Source organism: Hemicordylus capensis, chromosome 2, assembly GCF_027244095.1.
Source record: "Hemicordylus capensis ecotype Gifberg chromosome 2, rHemCap1.1.pri, whole genome shotgun sequence".
In the NCBI taxonomy this organism is placed as follows: Eukaryota; Metazoa; Chordata; class Lepidosauria; order Squamata; family Cordylidae; genus Hemicordylus; species Hemicordylus capensis.
The window spans coordinates 409,297,909-409,321,514 of NC_069658.1; the positions used below are offsets into that span (position 1 = coordinate 409,297,909).

At 42.3% G+C, this 23,606-nt stretch overlaps 1 protein-coding gene across 3 annotated transcripts in view; it reads right to left on the bottom strand.

Annotated features, from left to right (window-relative positions):
• MAP2K6 (mitogen-activated protein kinase kinase 6) overlaps positions 1 to 23,606 on the bottom strand; it is a 147,166-nt gene that overhangs the window by 45,055 nt on the left and 78,505 nt on the right. For all 3 annotated transcript variants that reach the window (XM_053297359.1, XM_053297358.1, XM_053297360.1), the window contains exons 3-9: positions 17,715 to 17,763; positions 9,908 to 10,021; positions 6,242 to 6,361; positions 4,715 to 4,831; positions 3,357 to 3,408; positions 2,069 to 2,196; positions 680 to 757 (exon numbers count right to left, since the gene is read on the bottom strand). In XM_053297359.1, coding sequence (XP_053153334.1) covers positions 680 to 757; positions 2,069 to 2,196; positions 3,357 to 3,408; positions 4,715 to 4,831; positions 6,242 to 6,361; positions 9,908 to 10,021; positions 17,715 to 17,763 — 658 coding nt within the window. The remainder of the gene's footprint in view (positions 1 to 679; positions 758 to 2,068; positions 2,197 to 3,356; positions 3,409 to 4,714; positions 4,832 to 6,241; positions 6,362 to 9,907; positions 10,022 to 17,714; positions 17,764 to 23,606) is intronic.

A 23,606-nucleotide genomic window follows, 5' to 3' on the forward strand; every position in this document is an offset into this window, starting at 1 on the left:
CCTCAGACGCTCCAGAAGGATACTATGGTCGATAGTATCGAAAGCCGCCGAGAGGTCCAGAAGGACCAACAGAGTCACACTTTTTCTGTCAATTGCCAATTGAAGATCATGCATCAAGCCGACCAAGGCAGTCTCCACCCCACAGCCAGCCCAAAAGCCAGTTTGAAATGGGTCAAGATAATCATTTTCATCCAAGACTATCTGGAGCTGGGAGGCCACCACCCTCTCAATTACCTTGCCCAGCCATGGAAGGTTGGAGACGGGCCTGTAGTTGTTCAAGTCCGAGGGATCCAGGTTAGGCTTCTTCAGAAGCGGTCTAATAATTGCCTCCTTAAGACAAGGAGGCATCCTACCTTCCCTCAGAGATGCATTGATAATCTCTACCAGGCCTTCTACAACAACCCCCCTTTAACCTACTCTGTCATCTGTATAACCCAGGCATTCATCAACTGGGCTATGAACTCACTGACATAACAGTGAAATTGCTCTCTTTCCCTCTTCAGAACACACGGCATTTAAAAAATATATACATTCTGAAGTTAAGGTAGTCTTCTTATATTGAAGTCTATAGATCTAATTGGCTCAAGAGGTTTGTAGAAAGCTAGCTCCAGAGTGCAAAATTTTCAGCTGAAGGAAGAGAACAGAGCAGAATGGGCCCTGGTTAATAGCACTGCCTTACCATTGTGATTCCCAGACTCCAGATGTCAGATTTGACACTATATCCCTTTTGGTTTAGTTCTGGGTTGATTCTTTCAGGCTGAGGGAGGAAAAGACAGAACAGACACATTAAAATACAGTTACCATAGTTCTAAAACTTTCACTGTGTGAGCAGAGGGGATCATCTCCAGTTCTTGTAAGCATGCAAATGAATTAAGATGCATGCAGTACATCCCTATGGGATATGATTTCAAGCTCAAGTTCTGGGATAGGCTCTGGGGAGATTCCAACAGAAAAACATCAAGAATGCCTCTGCATGTCTCCTCACAGTCCTCCTAACCTGGTTTTGCAAGATAATGTACTTGGTCAATCCTTGATCTTACAACAAGAGGCAAAATGGCTACCTAGGTACATTGTGCTCAAGCTATTTAGGACCGTATAGGTCAAAACGAGCAAGTAACATGCTTTTGTAAGCCAATCAAGCAAACACACAATTTATGATGGAGAATTTGTGTTTGTTAAAATTGATCACCAACTATGCACCTGTAAATGGATGTGCAGATAGATACTGGGTGGTTCATTTAAAACTGTTAGACCTCGTAGGTCATCAGACATGCCTCCAAAGTTTAGCAAGCTCATATTCAGAGAACAGGATTCAAGAGCAGGTGAGCTCAAAGGAGGACAAAATGCTCTGAAAGCTCTTTTGTCCTCAGCAAAGTTCACCAGTGAATATTTTTCTCACCCTCAATATTTTTTTGATAACAAACAGACCAGGATTCTGGGGGGAGGGGGGGAATCAAATTAACTCCCTTTTAAAAAACTACACTATTATGTGCAGCTCACAGAGAACAAGAAAAGAAACAGATGCACAGATTGTTAAGTATCACTGGCAGTGTTCCCTCGTAAGGTATGCATATGTACGCAGGATCACAAGTATTTTGATGTCCACTCAGTTTTGATGCTGTTAGAAACACTGTTTTAGAAGATAGAAAGCTGATAAGAAAGGTATTTTGGGAGGGGAGAAAACTCAAATTGCCCTGTGAAAGAGTCTGGCTTTTCCAACTTTCTGGAGAACAGAGTGGATCATTTCAGAGCTAATTGCGGGGGGGGGGGGGGGGCAGGAAAAATAGAGCTAATTTGGCCAAAAAAAATCAGACCAACTAAAAGCACATTCTGTACATATACAGAATTTCATTTCACATTCCATGCTATAGAAGAATGTTTTAGGGAAACAACATTCAAATTATGAACTAAGCAAATCTGTATTCTGAGCCAGGTAACTATGAAACTTTGACAAGATCACAAGGGGGAAACAAGCTCCTATGGGCCCAGTCTTAAGATCATCTGTATAAACAGTCGGACGAGATAGCAATGGGAACTTATGTAATATGCCTCAATATTTTGCACTTACTGCCATGTAAGGTTTGCAGCCAGCATCCATTGTCTTGGCCACAGAGTCAACGAGGTAACCACTAATTCCAAAATCACACATTTTAACCTGTCCTAGTGTATTGATCAATACATTGGAGGGCTTGACATCTGTAAGGCGGAACATAAATAAATCATGATTTATTAAAAGCAGGTTGGTTTGCAGTGGGTCACAGCAGGCACGGAAGCAGACAGAAATTGGTTGCTACCACCAGAGGGCACCCAAACCAGCATACATTTTGCTTAACGCTTATGAACTCAAAGTCACAGGATACAGATTAACAAATCTCTTTCCCTGGTCTCTAGACAAAAGTGAGCACTTATTTCAACTGCTGTAGAATTCTCTAGGGGAATATTCACACCTGAAGTCAAAGTGGAAGTGCAGATGCCATCTGGGCTCCCTACTCATCAGGTTAAGAAACCTAGTGCCAGAAATCACAACACTGGTGTTCGTCAACACTGATGTCAACAGTGGTTATAGCTGGCCAAACCTCTCTTAAACTAAGCCCTGAAAACATGGTTCGATATAGGTTTCAGATACAGGGTGGAGAGGTTTCCCTAAGAAAGGGGAGGAGATGCAGTTATGCATTCCCAAGACTGGTTTCTGATTTAACTATGATAGGAACATAGGAAGCTGCCATATACTGAGTCAGACCATTGGTCTATCTAGCTCAGTATCATCTTCACAGACTGGCAGTGGCTTCTCCAAGGTTGCAGGCAGGAGTCTCTCTCAGCCCTCTCTTGGAGAAGCCAGGGAGGGAACTTGGAACCTTCTGCTCTTCCCAGAGCAGCTCCATCCCCTGAGGGGAATATCTTACAGTGCTCACACATCAAGTCTCCCTTTCATATGCAACCAGGACGGACCCTGCTTAGCTAAGGGGACAAGTCACGCTTGCTACCACAAGACCAGCTCTCCTCTCCTGATAGCAGGGACTCTTCATTATATCTACACCAGCAGATTGCAATTAAACAATTTCTGCTCTTAATAGAGAATAAGCGGCAAAAATAACTTTTACTGCAGCAAGAGATGCAAGGACTAGGCCTGATTCCCAGTGTGCAGGTTAAGTAAATGATCATTATCATCATCTTGCATTTTGCTTGGAAGCCAATGAGTCAGTGGAGATGCTAGAGCACGAAAGTAATATATTATCTGCAATCAGGGAGATGCATGAAGTTCCATTTGTTTATGCAGTTACAGCTGACCCATAATACTCTCATATCCCCTTCAGAATCAGCAATTATTAACAGCACAGCACACTGGTCATACCTACCTCGGTGAATTACAGAAAGCTTACTGTGTAGATGTTCTAACGCTTTTACAATCTGAAAACACAACAAACAAGAATGAGCTGAAGTGGTAGTAATGCCCTCCGTTTCCCAGGTCCCAGGCCGCAAGTTCACATGCCTTTCAACACTTAATTGAGGTGGGGTGGAGACATCGGGCACCTGGGCAATTAACAGGCAGAAGAGTGCTGAGCCTGCAGTCTAGCAGCAAGGTGGTAAAACATGATTCACAGTATTCATTGCTTTTCCAGCCACCTTCCGTGCTCAAAATAAAGAGACAGATCATGACATCCCAGGTTCAGAGTGCACCAAACCTTTATACGCAGAAACTTTTGATGGTTAAAATTCCAGGGCATCCTGGAATTCCAGGCCCATCCATCACTGGAATTCCACATACACTGCCGGTATTTCTATGCAAGATGTTTCCCCAACACCTGTTATCTTTTTATTATTAAATAAAACATCAGAGTTCTTTGTAAGCAGCCTTTCAGTCTGAGGCCCCTCAAAACAGCTCACACAAAATGCAAAGAACTGTTTTTTTACAGCTGTAGGAGGCCCGACTTTAACAATCCCATGAAAACATCTACAGAAAAACCTGGCAGCAGATTAGTTACAGGGGGCAGAGCTTCTCCTCCATTGTTCCATGCATTTAAGAGCACCCAGGTAATCTCTCTTCTTTGCAGTGACTCCAAGCAAGCAAGTGTATTGGGGGGAGGGAGAGAAGAGGGCAAAAATTCCCATTCAAGTCCCAGTGTTTCAACTGCTGCTATGGCCACTTTATTCCTTTGTGGCTAAGGGGCTAGAGCCCCACAATTACTTCCCTTCCACACTAAAGCTGCTTTCCTCATCAGTAGGGGAAAAATATTTTTCTTCCATGGGTTGAAAAGCAGCTTCAAGAATGATGTATAATGCAATGGAGAGAGTTAAGCCCCATCCCCATCGCCTTGCTTCTGCAATCGTATTTGCAGCCACCTGTAATCAGCATTGCAATTAATTTGTTTAAGAGTAAGGCAGCTAATTGGAGGCCTCCCACAGCACATGCAGTTTGGCCTTTAGCTCACCTGTCTCTGACATTTATCTCACAATGTACCTTTCTCCACCAACACCTCTTGTCAAAATTCCTGCCTTGCCTTTCAACCAGGGTACTTTAAGGAACTGTGGCTAATGAATAACAAGGATAAGCTCTTAAAAAGAAGCAACTATTATTTTTTCTATATCTTCTTCTGCAACTTCACACCATAACAGCTGATTGACAGATGTGGCCTTCTCTGTGAGGTAAACTAATCCCAGCAACAAAGATGGAAATGGTGCTAAATCTCTCTGGATGGGGGAGGGGTGTACTCACTGAGACAGCTATTTTTCCTAGAATGTCTTCAGGAATCGTTAAGCCTTTGTCTATGACTTGCTTGTAGAACTTGTCCAGTGAAGTATCCATCAGTTCCATACAGATCCACACATCTCCCTAGGGAAATGCAGGGAAATGCATTGAAAAAGTTTGCAGGCACAGCTATCAGTTTCAGCTACCTATTACCACTACAACATATTCAATGGTTTCCACAGCTTCCCTGTTTTTGAAGGAAGCTACACTAACCTTTTAATTTCTCTCGCATCACACACAAACCTGCACATGTGCATACACACACACACACACACACACACAAACAGTAGCACTGCATTTAAGTTGAAGGTATAGTTCACAATGCCAGGTTCAAAGGACCAGAAACATTAGTCTGTCTACCATTCTCTTATTTAAATTCCAGTCTAGGGCACAAGTTATCCCTGCCATTTCATGAACAATGCAAGTTAAGAAGATGTTCCCAGAGCATGGCTATTTTATTTTCTAAAAACTCACCATCTCTAAGCTGGCTGCCCTCTGACCACAGAAACATCAGGACCTCAAAACTAACTTCCTTGAGAAAGGGAACATGTTTGTTAAGTGCAGTACTTGCCAGAAAGCTATTTCATGGCTTATTTGGCCCATGTGAGCACCATCCTCCAAACACATTTCAATTTGTGAAAGAAAGAAAAAAGGAAAGAGAAGCAGGATATTCCATTTCTCCAGTAATCTCTTCTTGCCAGTAATATATATTTTAAAGAATACTGAATTTTGGCACTAAAAGTTGCTTCCGGGCACTGGAGGAAAAGGAAATCATTTACTAACTGCTACACAGGTTGGAAGCCCCATGTCGTCAATTAAAAAACACCGAAGAGTGGGGGGAGTTCGTCTTTTACCTCTGATTATACATATGGAAATGGAAGAACTAAGTGTCATTTTCAGTGTTTGGGATAGAGGAGAGACCAGACTACAAGCATTTCTGTTGCACTCCACCACAGAATGCAGTAATGGACATCAACCTGGATGAATTTAAAAGAGGCTTTGACAAACTTAGGGAGAACAGGTCTATCAATCTAGATACTAGTCCTGATGGCTATAGGCCACCTCTAGCCTCAGAGGAATGATGCCTCTGCATACTAGTTGCAGGTGAGCAGCAGCAAGAGAGGGGACATGCCTTCTTCTCTTGCTTGGGGGCATCTCAGAGGCATCCGATGTGCCACTGTTTGAGAAGGGATGCTCAATAGGAATATGTTTGAAATGTGATTTGGCATCCAAAATTGCAGGCACACCCCTTTAAAACCAAGGGCTTACAAAGCCCCTTTAACATGGAGGAGAGTAGGTCCATATCTGCTCCTCCTCTGTTCATCACTGGGAGACTCTCTGCCAGCATGTTAATGGGCAGAGTGTCCATTAACATGCATTAGGATGATCTAATGCATATTTCCTCAGAAGTCAGTCCCACTTGCTCCCAGATAAGTGTGTCCAGGGCTATAGCCCAAATTTGAGCAAGGACATGATGGTCCATAGATGCCATACCTCTCGGAACAGTGCACCATAGAAAGTGACAGTGAAGGGACAGTCTACTGTCCTCATAGAAACGTCTAGGTCCATCAGCAGTCTCTTCTGCTCCTGACTGTTCACTGTTGCCCGGATTCGCTGGAAGAAAGATCCTGTGTTAATTTTCACTCCTCTGCTTCCCAACCATGTGCAAGGTTTCACATGCAATGCTTCAACTCATTGATCACAAAAGCTACAAGAGTCACATCACTGGGTTCATTTTACCAAGCAAGTTTCAATAGTAAAATCTCTAGTTTTCTAAGGTCATTTTGCCTTTTTACTGCCCTTCTTAACCAACAACAAAGACAAATCGCAGTGGCCTAGTAGTTAAAGCAGAAAGCTTCCAACTTAGAGTGCTTTTTAAGTGCTTAAAAAAAAAAAAGACTGCAGCCATAGAAGTTTAACCCTACAGAAGTATCAGCTTGGCAGACCTTAACTCCTGAATTCTAGCCCCTTCAGATAAACTAGTGCTTTTGTGGCCTTGGGCAATAAGGCTGCCATCCTATGTACACTTACCTGGCAGTAAGTCCCACTGGTTTTAGTGGAACTTACTTCTGAATAGACATATATAGACTTAAGCTGAAAGAGTCTCATAACAGTCACCCAAAATCAGAGGCCACCTTTGAAGGGTTTTTTTAAAAGCCTTTTTGTGCCTCTGTGAAATGGGGATAATAATGCTTACCTACCTCACAGGCGTAATTTATGTCTGGGAAGCACTGTGAGATCCTCGGATGTGAGGTGCTATAGAAGGGCAAAGGATGATTGTTATTACAGAAGTGCTTTCTTTATCTTTCTCGCTCTCTGTTTGTTTCGCTCTGTGTTCTTCCATCATTAACAAGGCTATGATGGCAGAACGTTTAGTGGAAGGCTATTTTTGAAAGAGGCCCAGGCTCAGCAACACACACTTCACCTGTCCCAAGCTAGTGGCTCCTTGCCTGTGCAACACTTCTGATGCACAAAGCAAGCCTTTACCCATTCACTTCCATGTCAGAAACAGTTGCATGTAGTTGTGAGTGCATTTCCCCCTACTGCATGCATACAGATGTCCCCAATGCTGAAGTGAATGGAAAGTCCCTACTCACATTGAAGGTCTGTGTGCGTATTGGAGCGCCTGTGGAGCTTCATATCAGACCAATTTGCCTTCTATAAGCATACAGCTTAACCATGGTTAGATCTGAAACCCTGGTTAAGGACAAGCTGCAATCCAGGATGTGAAGCCATGGTTTGAAGTGCATTTCCAGAGTACAAATTGCATTGACCATGGCTAATTATTACAACTTTTCAAAGCAAACCAAGGTTAAAGCAGCTTCCCCACCTTTCCAGCCTCTCTGCTTGCAAGGCGACAGGCATTTCTTCCTGGCATTTCCCTATATATGCCTTTCTGGGGCAGAGTCTAGCTCAGCAAGCTAAAAAAATGGTTTTACTGTACAACTGGAATCTTAACAAAGATTAATGAGGGAATAAGCTATGGTTACTGCTAGCCAAGATTAAGGGTTACATTTGCACTGGGCCACATGTCAAAGCTAGAAGAACACAGTACTAATGTGCTGGAATTTAAATAGCTTGGCACTGGGGAGCAAGTGGGAAGAAAGAAGGCAATGGCTCTCGGCTTGCTCCTTGAACTGTGTTGAGTAACTTCTTCAAAGAGCTTTTGCAACTGGTCTACTAAGTAGACATCAAGGAGAGAATCAGAATAAGATGTATTCATATGCACATCTTTATAGTCTCTTTCTCTCCTACATCCTTAGGCTTGCTCATCTACTTTCTGAAAACTGAGAAAAATTGCATGGGTCAGAACCTGCCCTTGTCCCCAGTCTTTTAATACCAGAAACTATGATAGGCAAATCAGCTTTAACCGGACAATGTCAATATAAGCAGCAAGCAAAATTCACTGGAAATATGAACAGGTTTGAAACAAACGTCCCCCCCCCTATTTTCATTTTGAAAATATCAAAACTAAAAATATTGTACAGTTGAAAAGTGTAACAATCCAATACTTTATTATATGTCACCCATGTAAAATTAACAAATTGTTCTGAATATCATCATTATACAGGGCTCTTTAAGGGATTTTACAAGCCCTTGTCAGATGATGCTGTCCACACATTACGGGCATGGTCAACAGGTACAGTCCTTTGCCCCCACATTCACTGAATGTGTGGAGTGAATTGTCTGAAAAGGGCTCTGAAATTCATGCTTGTCATAAAATGATAAACTTATGTCAAATACTAACATAAAATCATAAATGTTGAGCAAAACCTGCCATTACATGAACTATGTGGATGACTAATATGAAAATAAACCTCATTTTATTTAATAATACTCTTAGTGACATTAAATCATTTACATTTATCTTACCAGCTTCCTTTCATCTAACATACCTACAAGCAAAAGCTGATTGCTAAAATCTAAAGGCCATAATATCATAACTAAACAAGAATGAATAGGTCTAAATATATAGAAATAGGTTGCTGTCAAGAGTGCATCTGGAGTTCATGGCTAAAGGCAGATGACAAGGGTTAAGAAAACCTGCCCTAAAGTAGAATACACAAGCGATATACAAACATGATGTATTTGTATGCTCATCTGTATATCCCATTTCTCTTACATCCTTAGTTATGTGCATACAAGACAAGTTAAGAGTAGATGTAAACAGTCCATTCACTAAGTAATGTGGTTTCCCTCTATGTTGAACTGTATGGCCCTCCAGCTTTAAAAGCACTATCATGGAGAGATTTAACACATTTTGCATAACTCAAAATCAGATCAGATCAAAAAGTCCATCTAGTCCAGTATCCATTTCCAAGAGTAGACCATCTGGATGCGTCTAGGAAACCCAAAAGCAGGGCAGCAGGACAAAGAATTATTATGTGCGACCTGCAAACAAAAATGCCCACATAACTCAGTCCTATAACTCACTCCTATTTGAAAGTCAAATCCAAGTGCTAACCCCTGCTAACTTGGCAAAGAGGCACCTTTTAACGTGGTGATTCTCTTATTTAGCAGGGGGAGAGTAACTGGCCCTATCCACCCCCAGCACAGTACCTCCAGTGACTGTTGCTGGTACCTATCTTATGTTTCATTTTAGAATGTGAGCCCTTTGGGGACAGGGAGCCATCTTATTTATCTATTATTTCTCTGTGTAAACTGCCCTGAGTCATTTTTGGAAGGGCGGTACAGAAATCAAATAAATAAATAAATAAGTGCAGGCAATAGCACAATGGAAGTTTTCATTCTTAAGTATGGAAATGTGCAGAAATCAAGGTCACTTCGGTAGTACATATACTAAAGTCAATAGTGCATGCAACTTTGTCCATACAGATCATATAAACATGGTCCATTAAGCATGGTTCATTTACTGGAGTTCTGATAAGTGAACCAGACTGTGCTGGTGTGGGGACCTCAACATTTAATAAATATTGGACATTCAAGCTCGCTCCACATGGGTCTCCAATTTGGCTTGCTTCTTTCCATCCCCAGGTCAGCACCTCAGGAAATATAGCTTTTTGTACAAAAAAGCAAAACCTTGAAACATTCTAGGGCATATATGCCAGTGCTGAAAGAATAGCTTGCAAGGGGTTTGAAGGGGGAAGCAGATGTGGATGGGCAATGCATACACATACAAGTCACGAAGTCTCATTCTACCTTCACTGCCATGATCTGCCCACTGGGCATGTGCCGCATCATCTCTACCACGCCATATGCACCACGTCCCAGTTCCGATATTGGCTCCAGATCATCGGCCTTGACTTCAAAGTTCTGTGAAGGAATAAAGTCAGAAGAACATCATCAGAAGTCAAAGGGCAGTTACCCACTGATCGTTTAGCCTTGAGTTCCCTTCATCTATATTCCTAGAGCATAAAACCCCTGCTAACTGGGCAAAGTGGCACCTTTTACCGTGGTGATTCTCTTTATTTAGCAGGGGGAGAGTAACTAGCCCTATCCACCCCCAGCACAGTACTTCCAGTGACTGTTGCTGGTGTGTGTCTTATGTTTCTTTTTAGAATGTGAGCCCTTTGGGGACAGGGAGCCATCTTATTTGTTTTATTTCTCTTTGTAAACTGCCCTGAGCCATTTTTGGAAGGGCGGTATAGAAATCGAATTATTATTATTATTATTATTATTATTATTATTATTATTATTATTATTAATCCTCTAAAGGGACTGAGTAGGCCATTATTATTTATATATTGCTTTTCAATGAAAACATTCTCAAAGTGGTTTACATAGAAAAGAAGATGGTCCTCTGACCTCAAAGGACGCGCAGTCTGAAAAGAAACACAACGTAGACACCAGGGCGTTTTCCAGATTACTCGCTTTAACAGGTTCGCAAGGTGTCTGCCAAGTGCCCCTCTGTATTGCCCGTGTTTCGACATCACGGTCACTGCGCTGTCAGCAGAGTGCCATACATATTTCTGATGCCTTGTTTCGATTTTTATTGATGTGTTGTAGCGCTATAACATGGTAAATGTGTTGCAGGAAAGTAGCTGTATTTTTCCGTTTTAGGAGGCTTGCCCCATTTGTACGTTGCAATGTAGTGTTGTGTGGATGGTTCAAATCACAGTGTGATGATTTGTTGATGTTTTCTAGAGCCGAGAGCCCCTTTCTGTTCATTAAATATTTTTTAAAATCTTTTGAATTTTTTCAATCTTTTCCATTCGCTCGCTGTGAAAGGGCCAGAGGAGCAGAGGCATGGGTAGCCTGGCCAGGGGAACCCTGCCCCGATTTACAAAAAAGCTAGCTGCACTCAGCAGGTCCCTGCAGCCTTTGAATGTTATGGCCTGATAGCCTGGCGGCCAGTGGTGGGGGTGCAACAAGACAGGTGCCCCACCCGGCTCCCAGTGGGCGGGAGCTCTCTCTCCCTCTCCCCCCCCCACCTTCCTAGCCTGGCTTTTGTACAGCGTGGCGGCAGTGCCTCTTCTTCCACTGTTTCCTTTTGCTTTCTGCTTTGGGGACAAGCATGTATCTGGTCACTTACTTAAGAGGAAGCCCTCTTATTATATAATTATTTAAGTAATTATTTACTTCTGTGCAATCCCATTTGCAACTGAGCGACGGTTTAATCTTTAACATTTGCTTATTGCAAGGCAGAACCACCTAATGGTGCAGCGGGGAAATGACCTGACTAGCAAGTTAGAGGTTGCTGTTTGAATCCCCGCTGGTATGTTTCCCAGACTCTGGGAAACACCTATATCGGGCAGTAGTGATATAGGAAGATGCTGAAAGCCATCATCTCATACTGAGTGGGAGATGGCAATGGTATGGGCCCGGGGTATCTGAGGGACCGCCTGCTCCCAAGGGTTGCTGCCTGCTTGAAGAGATCACCTGAGGGGGCTCTGACAATGAGGGAGGGTTGGCTGTCGTGCACTTGGGACAGGGCTTTCTCTGTTGCTGCCCCCAGACTCTGGTATGCTCTCCCAGTGGCCATTTGCTCCTCAGACTCCATCACAGTTTTTAGAAAGCTTGTTAAATCTTGGCTTTTTATCCAGGCTTTTACATGATTGTTTTATTGCTGCTTCTATGTGTTTTTACCTGTGTTTTTTATGCTTGTATTTTATAGGTTTTTAATTTGGTTTGTTCTTATATTTTTAGCTTAATATTCTTATTTTCAGTTTATTGGATTTTTTTTTAATTTTTACAAACCGCTTTGAGATTGTTTTTAATAAAAGGCGGTATATAAATTCAACAATAAATACATAAAATAAAATAGTAAACCCCTCCTGTATTATACCACAACCACAGGGCTCTGTGGTCGCCAGGGGTCAACATCGACTCAACAGCACAATTTACCTTTACTTTACTGCAAGGCAACTGACTTCCCACCCCCTTGTTTACTGCAAAGAAGCCCAGTGAACTGAATCATTTGCCAGCAAGCCTGCAAACTGTTCTCAATGCCATGTGGTGTGGTGGGCTCATTCCACAGTTCAAGGATTTGTTAATATCTAAAGCCCCTCTCCAAATATGACTGTTTTTTGGCTCAGGTTCTTGCAATTGCACAATCCCCTTTCTATTTCTTTAATATAAAGGCAATCAATATTGTAGTTTTATTTTATTGTAGTTTTATTTTATTGTAGGATTGTAGTTTGCACCACGGTGCTCTCCTTTAGTGGCGGTTTTGCGCAAAAGGACCTAGAGAAAAATGTGTAAAAACAAAACCCGCATCATGTCGTCCTCCTCTACAACCCCATTGGCCTGAAATGGAGGGGGGGCAGTAAATGTGATCCTGGTGGAATATGGACACCCCCTGCCCGGAAAACCCACTGCAGTGGTGGACAATATAAGCAACCACAACCCTGTCATAATGCACTGAAAAGCGTTGTGCTCGGGTTTTCAAGCTGCTGCCTAATACCATTGCACTTTGCAACACTTTAACCAGCACAAATCTCACAATCTGGAAAATGCCCTGGAGGAGAAGAGGTAATGTTTTGAAAGGCACCATGGAGTTCCTTCGTCTTCATTAGCATAACTAATGAAACCTTAAAACGGCATTGTTTTGAAAGCATAAACCTATATTACAAAATTATATCTTTAATTTAGAATTATATATTTATATATTTAATTATATATTTAAATATATATATTTAATATTTAATTATATATTTCAGAATTATATTATCACCAGAATGCTTGTGGGTTGTTTGTAATAATTTTGATTAAACATTTATAAATGTTTGTCCCTCTAGATGGATTCACACATCATATTTTTATGCATGGGTATACATGGAGGTAGGAAACAATTTGTAAACCTGCCATGACTTCCACATGTGAACTCAAGACAAATCTGACTTTCACACATTGGGGCAGGGATTCTCAAACCTGGGTCCTCATATGTTTTTGCACTATAATTGGCCATAGTTGCTGGGGATGATGGAATTGGGTACCAACATCTGGGTGCTCAAGTTTGAGAATCCCTGCTATACAGTCTTCAGGACATACATGGGTGCATTTTAGTTCCCTGACACTTCTACTTTGTTTGCAGATCCTAACCTGTAAAAATGAACCATCCATATTCATCCTCCCCTCTAACCATTCCATTCAGTAGTTTGGCTCTGACATCACGGTCAAGCTACTATTGGGCCACTGGGGTTACACACCTCAAGCTCACAAGTTCCCTCCTTCCCAGGTGTGTTCTGGTCCCTCCCTCCCACATACAATGTGTCTAGATTTGCAATAACTATGCTTCCTGTAATTGACTTCCATTACACCCTGAGAAAAGAAAAGGCCCTTTTCTTCTACAGCCTTAATTACTAAAAAGAAAGGGAGCACAAATTTTAGCCTTCTGCTCTCCAGGAAATTCTATACAAGGGTCGAGGGTGGGGTGGGGGCAGAAAAGACTTATGAGGGAAAGTCTTTGTACATCTTTCAGGCCACGTTTGCTATCTCCACAACCAGCTCTTTTTGGAATGTTTCTCTTTTTCTTGGGACTGAAGGGGAACTGCTTGTCTTGGAACAAAAGCATTCTTAACATCAGGCATTTATTTGATTCAGTAGTGGGTCATTGTGCTACAGAAGGTTCTCTTGCCCCTCCCATCTTAAACTATCAGGGAAAATAAAAATTCCAAGACAGACCCATAAAATGCTAATGCATTTACAATACTGCCAATAAATTAGCACGATATAGATTAGGTGTGAGTGGGTGAGTAAGGCTCAAACCGGCTTATTGCCCAGCTGTGTTGTTCTTTAATTAATCCTGCAGACAATATTTCCTCTAACCAACAGAATCCTTACATACAGTATTTCCTATAGCTCTAATTAAACAGAACTGGCCTCCAAGCAGTGCCATGTCGTGCCTGTCAATGGAGCTGCAGAATTCAGAAGCACAAGGATGGGAGGAACCTAGTTTGTAGGGCATGAAAATTTACATCTGAATCCCTCCCTCTACAGCTTGAACCACAATGTGTACATTCTTGCTACTCTGAGCAGCAGGCAGAAGCAAGCAAGGCATATCCCTCTAGATGTACCTGGAAGCGAGAAAAATCTCAATAACTTCAGCCACTGGGATTGGTTTAACAAGCCCCATGGAAAAGTCAAACACTTAAGCCTCATTCACACCTTATGTTCACCACTTGTACTAATGTACAGAAGAACAGATCAGTACACAGGTTCGGTTATTCACATGTTATGATGAATGCAGACACAGTCGTATACTTCCTATCTGTACCATGCATTTGAGGGACCTGCACCCAGGTTCACTTTCAAAATGAATGCATGTACAGCCATTCACACAAAAAGGCATGTACATGTATACAGACATCTAGATGCAGGTACAACATAATTCCTGAACAGGGCTTTAGTGTTACTAACCAATATCATTGAAAGCATCTTTCCTTCCAAACCATTTGAACATAAAGAGAGCCCCTCTCTCTCTCTCTCAAAATGTTTTTTTGGCCATCTAGCAGTCATCCATCTCCTTTCTCTTCCCAATATTCCATCTCTGCGGGCAATGATATACATTATGGTTGCTGCAGAAACCACCAGAGTTACACAGGTGGTGGTTTCAGTTTACACAGGTGGTGGTTTCATGCATCAACAGTTACACAGTTGATGCATTTTCTCAGCAAATGCATCAACTGCAAAAGTAATACTTGCATCTTTAAGACACCCAGGTTTACACATCTGGGAAAAAACCCTTTTAATACCAGTTGTTAATTGTATCCCTGCCCTAACTGTGGCAAATCTCAGGTGCTCCTAGGGTTGCCAGCAGTGTTCTCTCTAATTTTTTTCATCTGTGTGCAGAATGATTTTTGTTCTTGGTGGCAGTAGCAAAGCAGTGTGTGCATTTGGAGTGGGGCCTTCCAGATTCAATCTGAGCGGGATCTAAAATTAACTGAGCGGACATCCAGAAACCTATGAGCATGTGCACGCCTTAGAGGGAACACTGGTGACCAGCTTTTCTTCCTGCAGGGCTCCTCCTGTGCCTTTTGCTTGCCAGAGAGTTGTTAACATCCATTAGACAACACTTGTTCCCATTACTACATCTGTCTCACCTGCTGAATTTCTGCTTGTCACACAACTGTTCACATACGGTACTCACACTTACATCTTCATGCCACAAAAAAGTACTGTATAAATGAATTTCTCTACTACTACTACTGCTACTACTAATACCACTTTTGAACAAAAGCTGTCAAAGCCGTTTACACAGGAAAAAAATGAAGAGAAGGTTTCATGTCCCCAAAGAGCTAAGAGTCTAAAAAGAAACACAAGGGACACTGTGCTGGGGTTGGATAGGGCCAGTTGCTCTCCCCCTGCTTAATATAAAGAGAATCACCACTTTGAAAGGTGCCTCTTTGCCCAGTTAGCGATACACACAATCTGGACTAGCTGATCACATACTTATGCAGCCCCTCTCGTGTTCATGGATCCAATGCATGCCTAGCTGATTAATCTGTCTTCTCTGCAAATGACCAGCAAACTGGGAAAGCTACAAATAAGGCCCTGAGAGCAACTTCTTCTGGCTTTATTAGTTATACCAGCAGGAGCAACCCTGTTTGCTGAAAGCTGCTAATGCTAGCCAGAGCTTAGCAATAAGCATATTGCCACTGAGCAACCGTTGCTATTAATATCAGTAAGCAGGTGCCACTGGACGGATGTTACATAAAAAGCTGGAGAGGGGCAAGGGTGCTGCAACTGTCTTCCAGGGAAATGCAACTGGGCTTAACAAACTAGCTTATTCTCTGGAGGAGCCACCACAGAATAAAGGCAAACTGCTTTTTAAACAATTTTGTACATAGGACCCTCAACTTGGGATACTTGTTTTATATCTGACTGCAGGATTATTCCTGTTGTCTGAATAAATCTCTTTCTGAACCCAAACAAATCCTGGAGCAAGAAAATGCAAATTCTGCAATTAGGTTACACTTATAAATGTTTAAATGGCACAGAAACTGCTCAGTTGATATACTTTATTTGGCAACCCATATTTTAGCTTGGGGGGATTTTTCAATTTTTGACAAACTAGAGTGAAGAAAGGGATATCAGGTATCCCATGTATTTTCACAACCCTGAGCACCAGACACTTGTATTCACAGTTTCTAGTCCTTCACATAATGTATGTATGAAACAGTTTTATCAGGCAGTTCATTAGGCAGCACAGTATCTGCCTGAGCTGATAGCAGTGTTCTCTCTAAGGCGTGCACATGCTCACAAGTTATTTTGATGTCCACTCAGTTAATTTTAGATCCCGCTCAGGTTGAATCAGGAAGGCCCCTTAGCAGACATTTCTATAATTGTGGCTGAACTCCCTTGAACACTGCCTGATCTCCAAGCCTGTATAAGATTGAGTTGTGGATTAAATTCTCAGTACAAATGTGTCTCCAGGGATTGACTGGAGAGAGTACATGTGCACACATCTTGCCTTGATACTGCCACCCAGAACAAAACTCATTCCGCACAGGGATGAAAAAAATTAAAGAGAACACGGGCTGATATGCAACCATTGGCTTCACCTCAGTTGTTATAAGACACATGCAACAGGGCTAAAAATAAAGCTGCAAACCCATGCACCCTTTTCTGAGAGAAAGCCCCATTTAACCCGGGATGACTTATTTTGCATTAGACTGAACAGGAAGAAGAGAAAGTAGCTGCAGCCCAGAAAACCCCTGACTGAGGGGGACAACAACCTCCCTTACCCATAGTGGGAGATGGGGGCATTTCCCACCATAGGGATTATCGAGACCGCAGCCTTCCTCCCGCCTCCACCATATTCATTCCAATTGAGACACCAAACCAGTCCTATCTCTCTGGGCTCTCTTGTACTAAGACATTTCAAAATTCTACCAGAATTCTACTGGAGTGGAAACAATAGGATCCTAGAACAGGATTAAAGGAATCCATTCATCCCCAGTTTTCATTAATATGAATAATCTAGCCCCCGCTCACATGACCACATTTTCTTAGGTATGATGCAGTCCATCAATCCCTGGAGACACACTTGTACTGAGAATTTAATGCACAACTCAATCTTATACAGGCTTGGAGATCAGGCAGTGTTCAAGGGAGTTCAGCCACAATTACAGAAATGTCTGCTAAGATTCCACATCTATACTTTATTTATAGGTAGATCAGGAAAGCAACTAAGGGAACATAATGCAGAATAGCTCCCGAGGATGCACTGCAAGTACCAAATGCAGGACAGCCAGATATTCCTGCAGTAGGTCCCTGAGAAATCCCAGCATATAAGAAATATGCTGGAATCTGCCACTGTGTATAGATAAAAACATCCATTTTACATAGGTAAAACAGAGCCATTTCTTTTTTGCATTTCACTCACACATCCCTTAAATAAAGTCTAAACACCATCAAAGGATTCCATATATATGTGAAAATATATAATTAAACCCAACATATAGAAGTGAATACCATGGAACGGGTAGTTAAATGACTAATGGATCGAGGAATGGAATTGATAGGTCACTTCCAATTCACTCTTGTGATTCAATTACCACCTTACCTCTCCGCCAATGGCAATGCAGGCCTTGGAGTCCAAGTCTCTAGGTGGCCTATGAAACAGAAGAAGTTGGGGAGAGAATAAAAGTTGAGCCAAGTATTTCAGAACTTACAGTGAGGGAAATAAGTATTTGATCCCCTGCTGATTTTGTCCATTTGCCCTCTGACACAGAAATGACCAGGCTATAATTGGAATGGTAGGTTTATTGTAGCTGTGAGAGACAGAATAACAACAAACAAACCCTCAAAAGCCCAGTGCCCAAAAGTCAGCGATGGATTTGCATTGTAGTGAGGGAAATAAGTATTCAGTCCCCTATCAACCAGCAAGATTTCAGGCTCCCAGGTGTCTTTTCACTATATGCAGGTAACGAGCTGAGATGAGGAACACCCTCTGTAAGGGAGTGCTCCTAATCCCAGCTTGTTACAGTACCTGTATAAAAGACACCTGTCCATAGAAGCAAGCAATCACTCAGCTTCCAAACTCACCACCATGCCCAAGACCAAAGAGCTGTTGAAGGATGTCAGGGACAAGGTTGTAGACCTGCACAAGGCTGGACTGGGCTACAAGACTATCGCCAAGCAGCTTGGTGAGAAGGTGACTACAGTTGGCACGATAACTCGCAAATGGAAGAAACACAAAATAACTGTCAATCTCCCTCGGTCTGGGGCTCCATGCAAGATCTCACCTCGTGGAGTTGCAATGATCATGAGAACGGTGACAAAGCAGCCCAGAACTACACGGGGGGAACTTGTCAATGATCTCAGGGCAGCTGGAACCATAGTCACCAAGAAAACAATTGGTAACACACTACGCCGTGAAGGACTGAAATCTTGCAGTGCCCGCAAGGTCCCCCTGCTCAAGGCAGCACATGTACAGGCCCGTCTGCAGTTTGCCAATGCACATCTGAATGATCCAGAGGAGAACTGGGCGAAAGTGTTGTGGTCAGATGAGACCAAAATCAAGCTCTTTGGCATCAACTCAACTCGCCGTGTGTGGAGGAGGAGGAATGCTGCCTATGAGCCCAAGAACCGTCAAACATGGAGGTGGACACATTATGCTCTGGGGGTGTTTTTCTGCTAAGGGGACAGGACACCTTCACCGCATCGAAGGGACGATGGACGGGACCATGTACTGTCAGATCTTGGGTGAGCACCTCCTTCCCTCAGCCAGGGCATTGAGAATGGGTCGTGGATGGGTATTCCAGCATGACAATGACCCAAAACACACAGCCAAGGCAACAAAGGAGTGGCTCAAGAAGAAGCACATGAAGGTCCTGGAGTGGCCCAGCCAGTCTCCATACCTTAATCCCATAGAAAATCTGTGGAGGGAGCTGAAGGTTCGGGTTGCCAAACATCAGCCTCGAAACCTTTCTGACTTGGAGAGGATCTGCAAAGAGGAGTGGGACAACGTCCCTCCTGGGTTGTGTGCAAACCTGGTGGCCAACTACAAGAAACGTCTGACCTCTGTGATTGACAACAAGGGTTTTGCCACCAAGTACTAAGACATCTTTTGTGAAGGGATCGAATACTTATTTCCCTCACTACTATACAAATCCATCGCTGACTTTTGGGCACTGGGCTTTTGAGGGTTTGTTTGTTGTTATTCTGTCTCTCACAGCTACAATAAACCTACCATTCCAATTATAGCCTGGTCATTTCTGTGTCAGAGGGCAAACGGACAAAATCAGCAGGGGATCAAATACTTATTTCCCTCACTGTATGTGACACATTTGTTTCACTTGTGTCCATGTTTCTTCCATAGAAGCAGCATACATGGGGTTCCTAGAGGGTATTGCATCCAGGAACTTACCAGATCTAGACCCAGACCTCTTTAGCTTAAGCAAGAATGCTGTGTCAAATGTGCTTTGCCCTGCAACTAAACATGACTATAGACCTGCTACCTTGTGCTGATGGTATTACAGTTCCTTTGTGTAAACTTTCACCTTGGCAAGTAAGCCACTGGGACGTTACAAGGTTCATGCAGGAGGGGCGTCCTTTAAATTTTTTTATTCAGTGTGTTTAAAAATATACTCACTCCCTTTAGATGACAGTTGTAAACAATGTCCAGAAAGGGTGAAAAGGCTGATTTTCACAGATAACATTCAGAATATAGGTAGGAGTTTTAATTCTCATGAACAACGTTGCAAACACTTTTAAAAGAGAAACTTGGACTTATCCATATCAAGGAAGAAGGCGGCAAACATCCCAACGGTCAAAAAATGCTTCCTGTCTACTGATCACAGACTACCGTAATTACCTGAATAGAAAGTGACTCTGAATTTAAGACAATGCCTTAAAAGAAAGGTTAAATACAAGTTATACCTGTATTTTGCCAAAAGAAAGAGGACTCAGAATATGACATACCCCAACCCACCCACTTAACAGAAAAGAACTGGGAGGAAACCTCATCTCGGATTTGGGTACACATGGTATCCTTGTTGGAACAGACCCTGAAGCCCTCCCTGACACTCCCACTTTGCCTCCATAAATTGCACAAAGTAGGAAAGGACTCCAGTGATCTAACAGGTCTAGAGACCCTCTGAAGACTATTTCAATGTGGTACAAGGAGATGCAAGTGGAAGTTAAAAACTGCCAGGGACTCTCTCTCCCTGCCCATGTGCCTACAGAAGCACTTTCTGCTCATGCATGGGTGGGGGTGAAGGAGTTCACCCTGCCCTATTTCTTACAATACAGCAAAGAAGAAGAGTACACAAGCAAGCACATTGACAGGAACACCGTCTTGGGATGGACTTTTCACCCTATCTTCCCTTGCAGGGTGGATATACATTATTGGCAGTCTGTATGCAGAACAGAATTAGCTCCTGCACTTCAAAGAATCATAGTTAATCTTGTATTCAGCTTTTATCTCATTTGACCTACTATATTTTACACACAGACTTGCCCGCATTTGAACTACACAATATATACTTCAGCATACAAGCACTGGTAGTTTGTGTCTATCTGCCTATATGGACTTCTGTCCTCAAGTGATAATTTTCCTTTAGTCCAAGAACATCTTAATTGTTAAGACAGCATGCCATGCTAATAACACAGCAATTAGTATCCTCTGTTATCCCATTTTCCAATAAGACAACAGTCTTATTCACACTTTTTAAAAAAAGAAACTGTACACTAGTAAAGTCATCCCAAAGCGAACCGGAAGTCCCAGCCAGCTTGCCCGCCCGCCCGCCAGCACTCTTCACAGTTACCTCATTTGTCTGAAGAGGCCCTCGGCTGCTGATCACAGAAGCATCCGCCATTAGGGATGTGCGAATCGATTTGGAATAGAATCAGTTTGACCCGAATCTGGTCAATTATGTGATTCAAGCTCGAAACAAATCTACCCAGACACTGCTGGGCAAGTTCAAACTAGAATTGTGCCAGATTTGAGATTTGAGGTCCTCCTATTAATTCCCCCAGATTCCCAGCTTTCTTTCTTTCTTTCTTTTTAAAAAAAAGGTTAGGCTCTAGTCCTTGTAGAAGTGGAGTTATAGAGCAAAATGTGCGGTCATTATTTTTAAGTGTTTGGATTATTTGGTGTCTAATAACTTTTCCTCATAATGAATCCCTATGAGGATTCATTACACACCAATGGGTCTAAACACCTCAATAATTCCTAAAATATAAACTGAGTACCCAGTGACTTGCAGGTCAGGCGGTAGTTGACACATGGGATGCCACTAATTCCCCACCCCCCACCAAGAAAACAGTGGGGTCAAAATGAACAGAAGTAGTGAAGGTGTGTAATGAAGACACAAAAGAATCTAAACACATCAATATTCCTAAAAAACAAACTGAGTACCACTTCTACAAGGGCTAGAGCCTAGCTTTTAAAAAATAAATAAATTAAAAAAATAAGCTGAGCATCCATGTTAGGGTTAGGTATAGGGCAACTTCAAATCCCCATATTTCCTATGGTGGAAATATTAAAAAAACAGAAAAAAACTTTTAAAAAATCATTAAAAATCAACTAAGTGCTCTACTGCCTTAAAATTTGGGTGGTAGGTGGCACCCATGGGGACCTTACCCACCCCCCAAATTTGTTGCCCCAGGACCTTTAGAAGTGGGCCAAATCCAAACAGAATAGAATCCAACTTGAATCAAATATGATCAGTTTCCAGTTCAAATCGAATCACAAAAAATCGATTCATGCACATCCCTACCTGCCATCACAGATACAGCATTTGCCTCTTCAGACAAACACCACCATAACCAAGAGCAGAACAGGCGAAGAAATGAGTGACACGCCAGGCGGCACTTCCAAATGTGCTTTGGACACTTTACTCGTGTAGAGCACCTTTTTATTTTTAGATGCTGGAACAGGGCTAACCAGTAAAGTGAAGCTAGGTTTTCCCAAAGGTACTGAGAGAAAATAGGACTATAAAAGATTACACAATGCAGCAAGAAAGAGCTAACAGATAACCCTGAATAAGATCAGACATCTTCTACATAAATAACAAAACCCCTTCTATTTATAGGGAGCCAGGAATAGACTTTATTTATCTTGTATTAATCTGTGACGGAAATAGCTAAGACTAAGGTGAGCAGTGCTGAGTTCTGCCATGAATCCCTTCTTTATAGTGGGACATAAAGGGTCAGTCATGCTTCTTTCTGAAAGTAGTACTAAGTAATATATCTAAAAAAGCCAAGCTACAGGCTGACACAGAGAAATGGAAGGCGTTAAGCTGAGCTGCCAAGGTAAATCCAAAGCTTCGATGTGCCCTCTGGCTGTCTGACACAAATGCTACATTGCAGCGCATGTTATATTTCTGATGGGGCATTATAGACATACATACACACACAAATCAGTGGACTGTTGAGTTTTGCCAATATGTAATTGAAAGGTTTAAGTTTGCATCTCTCAGAGCTGCAAACGTCAATAATTAAAAGGAAGCTTTCCTTCTAACAATGAATGGTGAAGTTTGTGTTTTCAATTGTAAGTTATCTTACACCTTCTACAGCTTGTCAAAGCGAATCTAGACATTATGGTAAACATGAGGCTACTGCTCAAAACAGCCACCAGAATTCTCTCATTCCCTGCTCTTGGCACTGACAGCCAATGCTGTAGAGCAGAGCCAGGAAGATACAGAACATTGTGATGTCACAACACTATGAACCAGTTTGGATGATACTTCATCTGCCAGCCCCAGCACATGGGATTAGGATGTGTAGGTATCATGAGTGCACACAGAAAGGTTTAAACAACTATTTCTAGAGGAATGGTTTAGATGAACGGCCATCCAAGCCCCACATATTAGGAATAGCCCTGGTGCATTGGAGGAGGAGGATGTGTGCACTCACGGCACACATACTTTGTATCATCCATGTAGCATCCAAATTGGCCCTAAGTTCTATTAGATCTTACAAAGGAAGAGGAAGGAATGCAATGGCCATTTATGGTGGCAACCACATATTGACACATTTGGGCCCACCAAAGAAACCTTTTAAAAAGACTTATAATTATAAAGTACTATAGGAAATTGATTTATTAGTTAAAAGATGGGTGGTTAATCAGCTGGCAGCCCTAGCTTTAATCCTTCTCCATGCCTAAGTAGCTGAGCTCTGGGAATTTAGTACAATTTGACCAATCTACAAAATCACTGCTTTTAATATATACATATACATACACACCTTACCTTTCCATTTCCAAAATTGAAGTGTACAGCAGTCAAAAATCAAACCCACCATTTGCCAGTTCCAATTCTGGGTCCTGCATTTTAAGGACAATAAACTGGAATGCCTTCAGAGGAGGGCAACAAAGTCCTTATAAGCAATGGTTAAAAGAACTGGGTATGTTTAGTGTGGAGAAGAGAAGACTAAGAGTAGATGTAACATCAGTCTTCAAATATCTAAAGCCTGTCAGAGCTGTTTGACAGTGGAACAATCCACCTCGTGT